At 41.5% G+C, this 16,692-nt stretch overlaps 4 protein-coding genes across 4 annotated transcripts; 2 read left to right on the plus strand and 2 right to left on the minus strand.

Annotated features, from left to right (window-relative positions):
• The first annotated feature begins 444 nt into the window (after positions 1–444).
• Scsalpha1 (Succinyl-coenzyme A synthetase alpha subunit 1) lies at positions 445–3,491 on the plus strand. The gene is made up of 7 exons (XM_077412110.1): positions 445–667; positions 1,487–1,722; positions 1,799–2,020; positions 2,108–2,212; positions 2,295–2,474; positions 2,602–2,736; positions 2,830–3,491. Exons 1-7 carry the CDS (start codon positions 631–633, stop codon positions 2,914–2,916), a joined length of 1,002 nt encoding a protein of 333 aa, XP_077268236.1. The 5' UTR covers positions 445–630; the 3' UTR covers positions 2,917–3,491.
• Positions 3,147–4,970, minus strand: Alg13 (Alg13 UDP-N-acetylglucosaminyltransferase subunit). The gene is made up of 2 exons (XM_077412111.1): positions 4,100–4,970; positions 3,147–3,988 (listed from the first exon to the last, which is right to left on the minus strand). Exons 1-2 carry the CDS (start codon positions 4,184–4,186, stop codon positions 3,572–3,574), a joined length of 504 nt encoding a protein of 167 aa, XP_077268237.1. The 5' UTR covers positions 4,187–4,970; the 3' UTR covers positions 3,147–3,571.
• A 191-nt stretch (positions 4,971–5,161) lies between these two features.
• Positions 5,162–11,676, plus strand: Nup214 (nuclear pore complex protein Nup214). Its single transcript, XM_077412112.1, has 5 exons — positions 5,162–5,444; positions 6,358–6,660; positions 6,773–10,910; positions 11,168–11,342; positions 11,447–11,676. The coding sequence occupies exons 1-5, from the start codon at positions 5,412–5,414 to the stop codon at positions 11,472–11,474; spliced, it is 4,677 nt and encodes a 1,558-aa protein (XP_077268238.1). The 5' UTR covers positions 5,162–5,411; the 3' UTR covers positions 11,475–11,676.
• A 129-nt stretch (positions 11,677–11,805) lies between these two features.
• On the minus strand, positions 11,806–15,852 carry Ints4 (integrator complex subunit 4). Its single transcript, XM_077412113.1, has 7 exons — positions 15,662–15,852; positions 15,166–15,584; positions 14,666–14,992; positions 14,318–14,582; positions 13,670–14,132; positions 13,097–13,586; positions 11,806–12,997 (listed from the first exon to the last, which is right to left on the minus strand). Exons 1-7 carry the CDS (start codon positions 15,713–15,715, stop codon positions 12,259–12,261), a joined length of 2,757 nt encoding a protein of 918 aa, XP_077268239.1. The 5' UTR covers positions 15,716–15,852; the 3' UTR covers positions 11,806–12,258.
• Between the last annotated feature and the right edge of the window lie 840 nt (positions 15,853–16,692).

Genomic DNA, 16,692 nt, shown 5'->3' on the forward strand with positions numbered 1-16,692 from the left:
AACGGTCTTGAAATAAGATCTGATTATGAATACCTGCCGTAGTCTTCGTGCTAAATAAGCGATTAATTGATTTTTCTATTATATGTAAATATAATAAAAAAATTATTATAGATCAACCATTATGACCGCGTATAATTTCCCGAAATCTTATTATGAATGCCGTCACATGAAAGTGCAAGATCGCACTATAAATATCCTTCTCAACGCCTATTAATATTAAATAGCAAAATATTATAATATTAATAACATATATAATAAACCGATAAAATGTCCAATATATGTTAGATCGAGTAACGGACAACGTTAATGGATAAATTTAAAATTCGCCAATAGAAGAAGCGCGACATGCTCGTAGCCAATGAGGCGAGGCGATCGAGATCGAGGCGCGAATGGCGCGCGCGATCCACGTTTCTATACGCTCTCGCGAGTTCGTGGCTCGGGCCAGGCCAACTTCGCCAACTTCTAGTGCGATATCTCCCGTCTGTGTCTTTTCCTGGACTATGACCTTCTTGTCCGAACGTCCGAACGTCAGAAGTAGTCAGAACCGTAGTGGCTAAGTGCTATCAATGGTGCTCCGGTGTTGATTCAATTTTGAGCATTGCCTCCTCAGCGGACAGGACGAACCGAAAGATGGCTGTGGCTGCCAGGTCGCTTACAAAATTCGCTGGTGGGTTCCTCGCGACGCGTGTCCCCCCGATACGTCCGGCGATATCCCCGCGTTGCACCGTCCTCGTTGGTCCTTCTGACTTTCGCACGTTTCAATAGCAATGCCCTCGAGATTCTTTTTTTTTCTCCCGCCGATTACGCCACGCGCCAGCCTATGAACGGAACTAAAAATAATGCTGACAGCCCGCGTTTATGACAACGTTTCATTATATAAGGGAGGACATAAGCGCGGCTGGGTCGCGGCCTTGTCGGGAAACGCGTGTTTTACTAATTGGGAACTACTTATGCACACGGGCTCGTACGCGATGCAATTGGATAATTTGCTCTCATATTAATAATCTCGCGACCCTTCCCCCGTGGCGATAACTCTCCCACATACAGCTGGGATTGGCGACACCCCCTGTTCTTTCATGTGCTTTAATCTCTTTCCTGTTTTTTTTTCTCTCAGAATATATTGCGTGTTTTAAGTTACACGGATATGCCTTCTGCTCGTTATTTTATGACGTAGTAGAAATTTGTTACGTTGGATAATCCGCAAGCAAATAAACCTTGACCCAGAAATCTTGGAATTTGCTGCTAAGAATAAAAGAAGGCGATAAACATACCTTTTATTTTCAGTGTGCGCATAGTATTGAAATGTAAAAAATTAAACGTGATTTTTTTCCCTTTAATTTGTATATTGATGTTGGTCTATGTATGATGCCATACTCGTGACATTCTTAAACAATAAATATATCCTTCTCTTCTTTCGTGTATTTTAATTTTATCCAATAGATTTGGCAACACTCATTTATCATAGTGTTGTCTTGTGATGTTTCAGTTAGAAACTGTGGAAGTTTAATACGTTCTCAGGTGAGATTTAATTACACAGAAACTAGGAAGAATTTAAAAATCGATGCAAATACCAAAGTGATATGTCAAGGTTTTACTGGAAAGCAAGGGACTTTCCACTGCCAGCAGGCGCTCGATTATGGTACAAAGATAGTAGGTGGAGTTAGTCCCAAGAAGGCTGGAACGGAGCATCTTGGTAAACCAGTGTATAAATCTGTTAAGGAGGTACCGTTACTCTTTTACAACGTTTGTTCATTTATCTCTGTTGCGGCGTTTATATTGTCTTCTATATCTCGTATAGGCGAAAGAAGCGACTGGAGCTACCGCGACAGTCATTTACGTTCCTCCTCCGGCCGCGGCGTCAGCCATTATGGAAGCGATTGACGCAGAAATGCCATTAATTGTTTGTATTACGGAAGGTATTCCTCAACACGACATGGTCAAAGTGAAAAGGCGATTACTCGAACAAAATAAGTCACGTTTAATTGGTCCGAACTGCCCTGGAATAATAGCACCTGAACAGGTACAAAAATAACTTTTAGTTATTACGTTACAAATTTATTGACAAAACGAAATATAATTCTTTCTCGTCGCGTATGTAATGTTTTAGTGTAAAATTGGTATTATGCCTGGTCATATACATCAAAAAGGAAAGATCGGCATTGTCTCGAGATCGGGAACCCTAACTTACGAGGCTGTGAATCAAACGACGCTTGTAAGCGTATTCCAGAAATTACGTGTTCAATGTCAATGTCAAATGTAACGTCAAATAATTACAACAATATTTTTATTTGAAGGCGGGACTTGGGCAAACGTTATGCGTTGGTATTGGCGGCGATCCGTTCAACGGTACCGATTTCATCGACTGTTTGGATGTATTTCTCACCGATCCAGATTGCGATGGTATTATAATGATAGGAGAGATTGGTGGCAGCGCAGAGGAATTGGCAGCGGAATATCTCATCGAAAAGAATACCGTTGGTTGCTGTTCAGAATTATTGGTATCCGAATCCCGATCCTGTCCTAGCCAAATCCTGTCTTGTCCTGGGAGCCCATCGTAAGATCAGTATATGTCGTACTTCGCTTACTTCATACGTGTTGTAGGGTGGAAAAGCTAAGCCAGTGGTATCATTTATCGCTGGTATTACCGCACCACCCGGACGAAGAATGGGACACGCTGGTGCCATAATCTCAGGGGGAAAAGGCGGAGCGCAAGATAAGATTAATGCCCTCGAAAAAGTGAGTCAAAATTTCTATATTCGCGTATTATTAATATACTTTAAATTATTTTTTTTTTTACTCGAGCAATACATACTTGGGTTCTGTTATCAGGCTGGTGTAATAGTAACAAGGAGTCCCGCACAAATGGGTAACGAACTTCTAAAGGAAATGACACGGCTCGGCTTGATTTGTAATTAAAGCACACACTACTATAATTCTGTGTAGTTCTCTTCTTGTCCGTGTAAAATGTCTTCGTGAGAAATAAATTGAAAGTATGCCATACAGCAATAACTCACAGAAGATAGTAGTGCATTGGAGCATAAAAATTATTTCACTTGCTAATATTATATCAATTGTTCCGATTATCATAGGACGTTGATCGATGCTAAAGATTACACAGAAGATAACTGATATTTTTTAAAGAGCTGGATTTATTTTAATAGCCAACAACCTTTATGATACTTTTACAGAATTAATTGTTACGTTAACAGTGACGGATGTCCAAGAATAATTTACAAATTATCCAAGGAAACGTTAAAACTGCCATTGATCTGTCACAATTTGACTAACTGCAGTTATAAATTTTTCTATATCATGTAAGCATAGTTTTGAGGGACGATTGTGTTTAAGTGTATAATATACTATTATTGTATAAATTACATCAACTATATAATATATTACAGTAATGAATTTAAACTTTATGGAATATGTATCCATATTGTAAAACATGTTAAGAATTCAAATATATATAAATATTGCTGCTTGTTCCCACAGCTATTGGATATTTTTATAACATCGATACAAAACAGTCTTTTTCCATACTTGGCAAGATAACATAACTATCCCAACGTCGTCACCTAAATCCCATTATTTTGTCAATAAAATTGGCTATGTCTGTACTTTTGTCTCTGGTGAACGGCTTTAACTTCGCCAAGTCCATCGTTCGTATAAGGTGCAACAAATTTTGACAAGTAGAGTAATACGAGTGCTCATCTTTGTACAGCTGTTCGGCCAGTTCAATCTGATGATTGTCCATGAGCAGATCGTTAGTCACCACGATTAAGTGTTTGCATTTTTCTAAAGCTTCCAATACACTTCCCGCACCTGCATGGCTTATCACAAGGTCTGCCAGTTGCATGTACTCCCCAATGGATGGACTTAAACCAAAAGTTTCTATCTTATGGAAACCACAACGCGCGGTGCAATCTGGTTTTAAGCCGCTATTGCCAATTTGCAAGATCAGACGCTTGTAACCACGAGCTGACAGAGCCTAGAACCACAATATTAAATTATAAACGCCAAATGAAGAACAGACAATTGAATCTACAGCAAAAAGAAATGAATATAAATAGTGACAAAATATAAATATTGTATAAACTACCTCCAGGACTGCGCGACTCAACACTGTAGTTATCAGATCGTCAAATTTTGTCGTGCCAACGGTAACAAATACAGTTTTATCAGACATTGCGTTGTATCGTGTGTTGTTTTATGTATCGAAACGACGGCTCGTTGTCCCTTATATTTTTGTTTTCGTCAAAATTTCCGTCGGATTAATTGAAGCTTTACACGTGCAAAAGATAACGTTTGACCACATTCAAACGAGAAGCGGTTCACCCGGTTAACCTGATTCTTTTCTTTTTTATTTTTGGGATATTCTCGATTAAAGGTAGAAAGAGTAAATTAATTCAGGTCCGGAATAAGTCTGATTTTGATCTTGATTCCACCAAAAATCTTGATCGATGGGTCTTGATTGACAATAGACAGTTCTATTTTAGGTTATCCAAGTCACCCGCACTTCTACGTGCTCAACCGTTGTGCATATAATTATTTAAATGCGAAAACACGGCTTCTCTTGATCTAATTCCCAGTCTTGACGCATTATCACATTATTTAGCAGCACATATGTTGAATATCTTGTCACTCTCGTCAAGTGTACACAAATCAATCGTTAACCCTCTTATGATGTCAAGAGTTGATATTTACGTATACATTTGTCTACATATTTGTTTTCTAAACTTAATTAAGTTTTAATTTACATTTCCCATTTACCGGTCGTGTAATTCTTTTTTACAAACAAACAAAAAACCGGTTATAAAGGGTTAAATGCGAGATATATGTCATGCGAGCATTGGCTAGAGGTCTGTTCGTTTTAGCTGCTGAACTTCATGCGTTCTTGCACAGTTCATCTTTTCTTTTCACGTTGGAGAGAAAAAGAGAGAAGATAAACCGTGCAAGAAGTTCAGGTAAAAAAGAACGGACCTAAACTAAAGCCAAAGCAGCGCGAAGACGCCGAAATTTTGACGCTGTTTTCCTTTTCATGACGTTCACGTGACGCCGGCGTCACGTGTGGTCATGCGACCTTCTTGCCGCTGAAAATGAGCGTCGAGCGTCAGCATGAAAAGGCACCTTTATAATCGGAGACTGTAATACCGGTCCATAAATTTGCCGGATCTAAAAACGGGAGCCAATCAAGCAATCGCGATCCCGCGGTCGCTGCTCGAGCTCTCGGCGAGTCGGCGCCCTCGGCGGTTGCGCAACTGTCCTTGCCGAGTGAACATCACAGCAGCCGCAGTCAGTGGCTGGTTTCAGTACGTCTGTTGAAATTCGGTTGAAGCGCGACCGACTGGAGTCGATCTTGTTTATCCCTATTGTTGTCCGTTTACGAGACGTAACTTGAAAACATCATAGAAATGAAGGCATCGCTGAATCCGATAGATGTGCAGGTACCGCGCGTCCGTCGATTTGTAACAGCGAGAATTGCACGCGTGGTAGCTGAAGTGGATCGTGGACACAACCGGCGAACAAGTTGTATTAAAAATCGTCTTCGGGAGCTGCGCGACCGTCTGAAAAAATTCGTTTTACGTCCCTTTACTCGATTCCTCACGGGGCGTCGCTCGCCCCGACGACCTCGTCGAGATTTGACAAGCATTAGTCTCGTACGAGTGACACGTTGATCATTAAAATATCTGTATGATAGATGAATTACATTATACACACGTTTGTGCGTCAATTCGCGTTTGATAGCTCTCTTCGGTATGATCCAAAGAAGCTCCTCAAGCTTGATACAAATAACTGAACAATCATTTGCATCAAGTTTTTTGATATATATTTCGTTATTCGTTATTGTACGGTCTAAAGTAGCTCTCGAATGTGAAACAATAAACAATTGAGTAACTTTTAAGAGTTTTCCGCGCGATGTTTGTTCTCAACATAAGAACTGAATGTATTTTTTCTAATATATAATGTACATTTATAGGATATCCCCCTTTTATACATAAATTATGTTCGAGCAGTAGTTTTTTTATATTTTTTCTTATTAATTAAATTGTTTATTTAATATATATTTAAGAAATATTTAGACATCATGCATATATTATAAAATCTTTAGATAAATAGTAAAACAACAATGTGTATGTCCAGCACATACCACTCGTAATTTATGTGTAAATTCAAACATTTGTTCGTTAGCTTTAAATTGTTCTAGTTTAAAATTTTGCCAATCAAAAAATGTTGCTTTTGCTGGCACAGAAGAATCGCGCACCGTGCATTCTTATGTGTGTACATCCTGAGATACGCTATTTAAATTATTTCTCTTGATATCTGACTTTATATTCACTGTTGCTCTCATACTTTCAGGAATTTTTATTTAAACAGTCAAATACATATCAGGTATTTGACTTGAAGACTCCTGCATATGTTCCCCCTGCTTGCAATCTTCTCGTGGCTGACAAAAAGCGAGGACTACTTTACATAGGACACGATGATAAAATTACCGTCTTGAAGCCGGCGGAAGAGAACAGAGCGGAGTGGAAAATAGAACTCCAGTTGCCAGCCGTTATATCAAAGATTGCCATTAATTGTGATTATAATTATATCGCTATAGGCATAGCATTGAAGCCCGCAGTATTGATATACGATGCCTATTCGCTAGTTAGAAATGTATGCACGTAGCATATTTTTGTAGAAGTCTTAAGAACATTTTCAACATTTTATCCAGTATTATAGAAACTATAGTTGTAAATTTATCGTTGATTAACGCGTTAATTTTCAGAGTCTCAACCTGTTGCTTCAAATAACAACGTCGAACGAGCTAGATAGCTACGTAACGGATATACGATGGAACCCCACTGTACCTGCGATATTTTGTACCGTTACTAGCGACTGTACTATTGGTAGTTTCCAATTGAAGATAGAAGAAGAAGCAAGAGAAAATTCTATACCGAAAGTATCTGTGCTTTCCAAGGTGTCGAATGAGCCACGGGCTCTGTGTGCAGCTTGGAGTCCTAAAGGCAAACAAATAGCGGTGGGTTGCAAAAACGGAGACATCGTGCAATTAAAGCCAGATACCTTGAAGGTCGCTAGAACCATCGCGGGCCCTTCACCACCCAAAGGCGAGATAATTAACATCCTATGGATCAGTAATTATCAATTTTGTGCCGCATATCTGAATGACGAGCGGCACGTAAACGTTTTCATCGTTGACGCACCGAAAGGAGAGGCAAACGCTATCTTTACGTGCTACGAAGATATCACGTACGGTTTTCCCGACGCCGATAGAAAGGACAGTGTTCTACGCTATTATTTCGAGCACGTGCCGGAATGGGGACTTATCATAGCGGGTAGTAGTATCAGCAGCGAAATAGCTGTGCTAGGCACCACAGATGGTGGCGTGAATTGGAAACAATGGCACTTAGTCGATAGCTGCAGGGCTGAATTACCGCTGGTGAGAACCATGGAAATTTATCCCTTGGGTCTGGCCGTAGACAAGTCTCCGACCTACACGTTGCCGTGGGGCGCGGATTCAACGTTGCCGTATCCAGTCCCCGTATTGCATATTCTTGGAACGTCCGGGAAATTGTGTAGCTTTCACATGGTTAATCTGGCACCCAACTGTCCTGCCATCAACGTTCCTCCTACGGAAATTGTCGCGCCTCCAGCACCGTCACAGCTTAATGCTTCGCCCCCGGAAATATCGTTTAGTATGAATGCCGCGGTGACCAGCACGCCACGTTCGAAGCAACCGGAGGTGGCACCGGAACGATCAAAACCCGCTCCGATGACGAATATATTTGGCGACTCTCTGAAAGCAGCAGGATTCTTCCAACCACCTGTGGAGCAACTGGTGGAACAGCCGAAATTGCAAGAGGAAAAAGCTGCGCCGCAGATAAGTGTGAAACCGATTATGCCTAAAGAAACACCAGTGTCGGAACCTGTAAAGACGGAAACCAAGTCAGTTATAGATAAGGAAGCAAGCTTGCCACAAATAACGGAACAGAAACCTTCTATAGACGATAACATACGGATGCGTGCTTATGTGCAGGAGCAGGCGTTGTTCGAGAAAGAATTGCGAATTAGATTGGAACCGCAGGTATGGGAATGCGGTACAGACGCAGAAAAGAAACGACTCGGGGAGACGTCCGTCGACATAGAACAGTTCTTGCGGGATTTAACGGACACGACAAACAGTCTCTCCAGCGATATAGCGTACTTAAAGGCTCTCTTGCTCCAGTCGTTCGCATGGGTCGAAGAAACTAAGTCGAAAAACGCAGCCAGCGTTGATATCACCACTAGAAACTGCAATGAGAACAGCAAAATAGCGGATCTACAGCGGTCGTACTACTACATACAAACGCAGCTCAATCAAGTCAGTAAAATTTTGGATTTGGAATGGTCGGAGCACAAAGCGCGGGCAAAGTCGCAAATGAAGATTCCCAGCTTGGAGTATGTGTATCAGAATCTTCTGACGCATAACAAGATTTTCGCAAAGGAGAAAGAGAAGGTCGACCAAATCTCGCGGCGATGGAAGTCCTTCAATCGCTCGTTGGCGGTTAGTGGTGTGTCCAATCTCAATCGCTCGATGGCGAGTCTGCACGTGAGTTCACCGAAATCGCCAGCGTCGGTTATTCGCGGAAAAACTGACGTTATAGATGCCCGTTGCAAAGCCATCGCCTCGAAGACTCTGACTTTTACACCCGAAAAGCAGTCAGCGCTAAGGGCGTTGCTTACCGAATCATCACCGAGAATTGTCAAGTCAGTCAATCCGTCACCGGTTCAGAATCGCCTGAAGGATACGCTGTCTTCCCTAGCGTCTCTCAATCCTGTGATCAATGAGGCTAAGACCAAAACCGAGCTGTCGATTGTTAAACAAAATATTGCCGTCAAGCAGCCGGTCGAGAAGCAGACCAAATCGCAAAGTCCCCTCGCTTCGTTGAACAGTATCGTTGCGAGAATCGGTTCGTCCGACACAAACGGCATCGTTGCGCAGAACAAAGTCCAACAGAAACCACTTCCAACGACTGTTTCTTTCCCCGGGGCGATCTCTATCAAGCAAGTGGATAAAAAGCCTGTCGCGCCAGCAGTTCTCGCAGCGTCCCAAACTAAGCCGAAACAGGATCTTAATGTTAACTTCCCGACATCTATCACGTTTGGAACGTCGGCGCCGAAATCTCAAGATATCCTCTTTTCGAAATCTCTCCTTACAGATCCAATTACTAGGAACAATAAGGAATCGCCGAGCAGCGATGGCGTCCCTAAAACCCCGGAATCTGCTTTGTTCTCGACCGGATTGTTAAAGGACGTATTGTCAACGGAATATCCGTTAACGGAGACCACTCGTATGGGAATCCGTAATCTTTTACCGCTCTCTACGGCGCCAGCTGTGAAAACGGACGCTGCCGCTACGTTCAGTTTCGCTACACCTATAGCCCCGTTTGTTGCGAAAAGCTCACCCTCCGGTACTGCGCTCGACATGATGTCCTTCGCCTATTCGAAATCCACACCCCACACTTCTATCGTAGAACCCGCGATAACGGTACCAGCGGCACCGATGCAAACGCCGATAGAACTGTCGGCTTTATCCTTGGGATCACCGAGCACGTTAACTATTCAACCGGTCGATCACTCGAGTAACAGCGCGGACGGGAAAGTAAATGCAATCACGACTTCCATGAGCTTCGCCGCACCCGCACCCGTTATTACAGCACAAGGTCTCGCAACGACTGCCGCTGTTACATCCGTTATGACTATCGGCGGGGTTACCATCAACGTTGTGGACGCGAACGCCGCTCGCAAGCCGATGACGGAAGTGCCATCCAGCAGTACGGTCGTCATCGAGAAAGTGACTACGCCTGAGGTAAGAGCACCCACTTTTGGCGCTGCAACTGCCCAGGCTTCAATTTCGTTAGCCGCGACACCGATATTCGGCGGTCAGACCGTCGTAAAGAACGCAGCGACAGTGCCAGAGACGACCATACTGCCCGCTACGACTACCTTCGGCGCAGTTTCTTTCCCGTCGATTACACCTACTTTCGGGACGTCGACCTTGGCGCCGGTCACCACATCGGTGTTCAGCGGATTCGCAAACACGTCAACCGGCATTACCACTAGCTCCTCAGCAATCCCTACGAGCAGCAGCAGCACCGTGTCACCCTTCCAGACTTCCCTGAGTAAGCCGACGTTCGGCGATACCACCATCACCAGTGTGCCAGCCACGAGTTTCGGGATCAGCAACACCTCCTCCGCGGGCACAATCTCATTCGGTATGCCTGCGACAACGACGGCGACCTCGATCACGCCGGCGTTCGGTAAGAGCCCAATAGTATCGCCGGTGTCGAATGCGCAATTCCCAGGTGTTCAGACCCCCGCGTCGACGGCGAACATCTTCGGGAAGCCGATAATTAGTCCCGCATCGACGCCGTTTGGTAATACTTCAAGCTCGGTGTTCTCCAATACGCCCGCTACCTCCTCGAATACTTCTACACCGATATTCGGAGGCAACAACATGAATTCTGTCTTCGGGTCGACCCCTCCGAGCGGAAATATTTTCGGGGGTAACACAGGATTCGGTACGGTCTCAACGGGATCTATATTCGACACTAATGCCCCGAAATCCGGTATTGTATTTGGCGGAGCGACAAACGCACCTGCTTCTCCGTTTGGTGGTGCGACGAGCAACACGTCGCCGGCGGCAGTCAGTGGTTCCCCTGCGGGCGCAAATGTCTTCAGGTCTACTGCGCCTAACACATCTCCCATACAGCAACCTGTACTCAGCAGCCAACCCGCTTTCGGACAAGCTCCAGCCTTCGGTGCCAAGCCGGTGTTCGGATCGTCACCCATCTTTGGCGGAGCAAAACCCGTTTTTGGAGGTGCTGGTTTTGGCTCACCTCCTACGTTTGAGTCTCCTGGCATGGGTAAATACTGATATTATTATAACATTCTTAAAACGCGAATACATAATTGGTATGTAAATTATTATGTATTAAACTATTACCTACTTTTGAAGAACAATATGAAAAATATTTCCTCATTTATTTTATAGTTCTTTTAACTCCAGCTCACAAATGTATAGATAATGCCCCAATGTCTTATAATCAATTCTGTATTGATCATAATTACATTATCCTGCACCTCTTGTTCATTTATAATAATAACAGAATGTTATAAATAGGATTTGGAAGTCCACCTGCTATGCAAGCTGGCCCTACAATGGAAAATATGCCAAAAGTATTTGGAGAAGTGGCAGGCAGCAGTACGTTCGAATCTTTAGCCAATCAATCAGGTGGTCTCAGTTTCGGTAGCTTAGCCCAGAAGAATCAAGAGCCGGAGAAACCAGCGTTCACTGCGTATGTAGCTTTTGAATCAATATGTTTCCGAGTCAAGAAGATAGCAATAATAATACCAATATATAGAAAGAATTTACAAATAATAAATAACCATCTTATTTCAGCGGCAGCTCGTTCTCCAGTTGGAGATGAATAAGATACGGTTGCGGCAGATTTACCTTCAAAACTGTCATACGTCTAGCAGAATATGAAATTACTATTGAATAAGGAAATTATCTAATTACAATTGTGTATATACTGTTTTACATTTAGAAATGTGTACTTTTTATGACAGAAAGATATCGTGTTCTATTGTCTTGTACGTTGCAATAAATGAAAACAGATCTAAATTTTACGATAAAGCATTTCTATTTAAATAAAGAAAATTGATCAATAAATATTATAATTTGAGTGAAAACCATAATGCAGCGCGCCAGCTCTCGTGTTAATTAAATATGATCGAATGCTGAATGAAAAGTACTTATTTGCGGTTATCTTATTCTCTTCTTTTTTCTTTAGTGGATATCTGTCTCTTGTTATTTATATAATTTTGAAATTATATTTTCTACTAGATATTCCTTTTTTATATGTTGAATGACAAGACCAAATTTTTTTAAACAAAGCCAAATTTTTCGCTCGACAGACTATTCCAAGTTATTCAGAATATTCGTTATCTTGCTCTCTATTTAGTATTTAGTGATGTTCAACGCGAATAATCAAGCGCTTATTTAGACTTTATTTACAACAAATACTATTTTGATCTCATTACTTCATATGATGATATCACAATGGTTTTTTTGAGCATACAAATTTGTTTAAATTACATATTTTATTAACAAATTAATTTTCTGCGTATTAAATCTTGATCTATAAAAATACATACAAATTAAATGATCAAAAAGAAAAGTATTAAATAATCATTTACACTATAATGTAATCATATGCCTCTTTTGATGGCTTTCGGTGCAATCGATACTTTGGTAGGTTTACACAAATCGATCACGCACGGGTCATCTAAAGGTGGATGCGTGCAAATCGCAGATGAAGGTAATAGTAATGCTAAGGAGATCTCTACGTTACAAGGTTCCATCCACACTTGATGCGACAGAAGAACGGTCGTCCTCAATCTGTAATCTTTCTGATCGGACTGCTGCATACGCAGATCTGCGGATCGCGGTAATAGCAATTGCACTTGTTGATCCGGATGTCTCAGCTTTATTCGCAGAGTAGATGCATCGCGTAGATTCAATATCTTGGCGTTCAGGGGGATTCCCAGTAAAAGGCCGCCCGTGAATTTTAGCGCGGCATCAGCATCGCCTCTCGGTTCCTCGATGTGCGCTCGACAGAAGCGCGTCGTCGCCGATGGTCTCGGCAATCGTTCTTCCCCCTGTGCTACTGGCGTCAAAAGCAATGGCAGCAAAAGTCGCGTCAAGGAACCCGGCTTCACGTCCGCCAAAGTGGGTATTTGTAGAACCAGAGCCCTGGAGAATGGCGGTAGCCTCGACGTATCTTGAGGCAAGGCATCGGCTTCCGATAGGAAATAACGAGCTAGTGGTAACGCGCTGCCGGTCGCACTCCTGGTCACCCTAACTAATTCTATAGCCAGTGCTTTCAACCACATATCATTAGCCAATATAATTTCGTTCTCGCCTAATCCACTAAATAAGCGTTGTAATCTAAAAAATAATGATGTATATAAGATATAAAGCTTTCGCATTTTTTAATCTATCGTTAAAATTATATGGCGTATCAAAATGATATATAACGATACGTACTTTTGCGTGTGCTGAAGAAGAACGAAAATATTGTTATTGGTATTCGGCACTGGGTTCGCCGAGATAGACGTCGTCGAAGACACAGAACATTCTTTGAGGACGGACTTCAACAGCAGCAAGCAACGAATATACAAGGCGGCGAAACGTGCAGCGCCTTCCATATGGTGATCCATCTCTGCCAAACGATCAAGATCAATGGCTGCAGTATTCAAAAGCTGTGTATGAACCCTGCCTCCTGGTCTGGCATTCTCGATTCCAGCTACCATCTTCTCCAAGAACTCACGACCACGTTGACCTCTGTTCTCTTCATTATCCATATCTTCCATTTTGATTCCTGAACCGCTCGTAAGCGCTGGCCGCAATCGCGGAACTAGATGCGGCATAGTGTCGCGCAAATAGTGATAATGTTTAGAAGCATGCTCCGTGAACAGGGCGTGCATGCTTGGACAGTGTAACGCGGCATTGAAGATTAAAACGAGTACGCTTGCATCTGTTATGAAAAGTTAAAGGTATTGAATACAATTTTAAAATCCAAGACTATTTGCACGATAAAAATAAATTTAAAATATTTACAGGACGGTTCATCCACATCTGGCTCGGGTGTGTCGAAGAAAGGATGTCGGCCAAGAAGTTGCGGTACTAGAGGTAGCGTTAAGTATGGATGTGATGCGCCCAATGCCGCTAAACAACTCCTGATACTCTCCCTGTCCTGAGGGTATCGCGTTAAATTATCTAGCAAACGATTAACGCACATGTAAAGACAATTTGTGGTGGCAAGATGACTAGCAGCTAGCATAGCGTGCAAGCCTTCTCTCACTTCTCCCGAGAAATCTTCCAACGCGCCTAAAATTGTTTCCAATTGGTCCTCTCGAAGGGTTACGCTCGATGACATTTTCTTTAAAGATTCAATAGCTCTTAATCTGACATCCTGAATTTCGTCATTGAACATGTCCACCATAAAGTCCAATGAAATTCTAGCTATACTCGGTTGCTCTAACGAAATCGCGCAGAGTGCTTCAACCGTCGCTGTTCTCACCTAAAATGAAATTTATATATGATCGATATGAGAACAAAATATGAGAAAAAGATAAATTTCAGTTACAATCAAATTCTAGATCAAATTTGATTAAGGTATAATAATACATTTTTAATTTGACGATCTCTAACGAATATTCCAAGAAAATTGTTATTGTACGTATTGCAATAAATAAAAATTTATACTTCTAAAAATTCATCTTCCAAGCCATGAATGAATGCTCCGCAAGATCCACTTTTCTCTTCAACTTCGGGTCTGTCCGCTTCAACTATTTTTTGTTTTTTATCCAACGCTTGTTCTATATGACGACGCGACACACCTTTCACGGTTCCCAAAAGGGACATCGCCGAGGCTCTCACGCGAGACGACAAATCACCCATAAGACTGCAAATTTGTGAAAAGGCACAGTCCACCATACGTACATCCTCGCCATCAGAACCAACAACAATACTGTAACATTTAAAAGAAACGTGTAAAAAAAAAGTTTACTGTAAAATTTCATCTTTAAAATATATTTTTACTTATATACTGACTTCTCTGGATACTCCCTGCCCAAAAGCCAAATAAGTTTCAGAACAGCTCGGCGTACAATCTCGTAATCGTCGCGAAGGGCTGCGCAGGCTTCCTTGAAGAAACTCGCAGGGAGCCTGCAACCTCTGTGAGAATGCAATTCTGCCATAGTTTCAAAAGCTTGAGCACGAACCCGTGGATCTTGAGAGCGGGCATAATTGCCAATCAACGTTAAGGTATCATCCGCAGCATTTGCCGTTAGATAACGGCCGATGATAGAAAGACACCGCGTTTGAACACCGTGCCAGGTGTCAGGCAGATGTTCCTGTGCAATTTTCAATACCAGTGCCCTGAACGTACAAAAAATATTTCTCGTCATTGATTTGCTAATAGAAGAAAGCGTTTTTTACTTCCTTAATCAAGACAAATATTTAAACTTTAACTGCAAATACACATGAGCTAAATTTTGAAAAAAAAAAAAAAAAAAAGCTACGAGACACAGTAACACACGAGATATGTACACCTTTGATAATCTCCCAACTTTAACAGCGTCGCTAATCCCTGACTCTTGACTCTGTGCGACTCCTCGTTTCGCAGAAGTTCAGCCACTTCATTCACAATTTTTGCCTTTTCCGACGTGTCAGGCGTCACTTCTCCCAATTCAGCAAACACCCAGAAAATCTTGGCTCTAACCGCAACTTTCTTCTCGACGGCAAATCTCTCCGCCAGCTTCTTTATAGCTACGGGAACATCCTCCGGTGCTATGTACGCTATAGCATCCGAAATACGAACGAGCAGTTGCAACGCGTCGTTTCCACTCTTGCATTTTTCCAGGCATTCTACGTAAGCTAACGCCGAGCTGCTGTCGGCACCGTTCTTCGAACCAGACGTCGATAATAGCCTTAGAGTCTTCAGCCGTTTGGTTGGCGGCTCATTAACAATCTGGGCAGAAATTTTGTAGCTTGTTAAAATAATTATTTTAGCTATGCTTCGTGATCGGACACGTGATATAATCTTACCGTCTGGCTCTGATTAAATTCAGCTAGCACTCGTTTCTTCATTAAAGCTGCCATTCTTGGAACCAATGTCTTATTTCATTATGGATTTAAGCACTATTTTTCTTCTCAGATCAATTTATATATTCTGACATTATACACACGATATAACCTCAAACATTCACGAACCCAAAACATGTATGAATACCGAATTTGATTCGCAGTACTGCCAACTGACAGACACACAAAAAATTTTAGGTATCGATATCTCAAAACGACTTCGATAAAAATTAATTTCTGATTAATTTATTAATCGTATGTGATTAATTTTCAACCGGCAGAATCGTTTAGAGCAGAATTTCTAAATAATATCATCGTCTCTAATATATTTTTTGTAATTATTACATATTCATATTTAAATTAAGTAAAAAAATAATATAATTCTGTCGATGTATATATATGTGTTATTAACTGTTAATAAAATAATACAGATATTTGGCCCGGTTTCACCAACGTGATTTAATCTAATCGGTCGATTAAACTCACTCTTCATCTCTTTCCAACTGTCTAGAAAGAGACGAAGAGTGATGATGAGTTTAATCGACCGATTAGATTTAAATCACGTTGGTGAAACCGGGCCTTTGATAATTAATTTAATTCCCGATTAAGTTAATCAGAGCTCAGTCGAAATCCTAATTCAATCGATAGAATTAATTGCTTATAACAAAATATTTAATTGTACCATAATCGCGGTGCACACCGTTGTCTCTGATTAATTTCTTTTTTTTTTCCATACGCGTTAAAAATAAGAAAATTAATAATAATTCTAATATATATGTTAATAAAATTTAAGTGTTGCTCGATAAATTATATAATCAATAAAATCTGTCCAGGAATGGTCATCTCTAATATATAGTAGCTCGAATTCTAACAGCCTTGATTTTCTTTGAACCATCTTTTCTCTTGAAATTCCTCCTTTTTTGAAATTACTTGTACTATTCTTCTAATAAAGTAATACATTTTCTTTTCATACATGGAAATTTTATTTTCTTTTT

This window comes from Temnothorax americanus, unplaced genomic scaffold (genome assembly GCF_048541705.1).
Source record: "Temnothorax americanus isolate GAGA-0224 unplaced genomic scaffold, ASM4854170v1 Scaffold3, whole genome shotgun sequence".
NCBI classification, from domain to species: domain Eukaryota; kingdom Metazoa; phylum Arthropoda; class Insecta; order Hymenoptera; family Formicidae; genus Temnothorax; species Temnothorax americanus.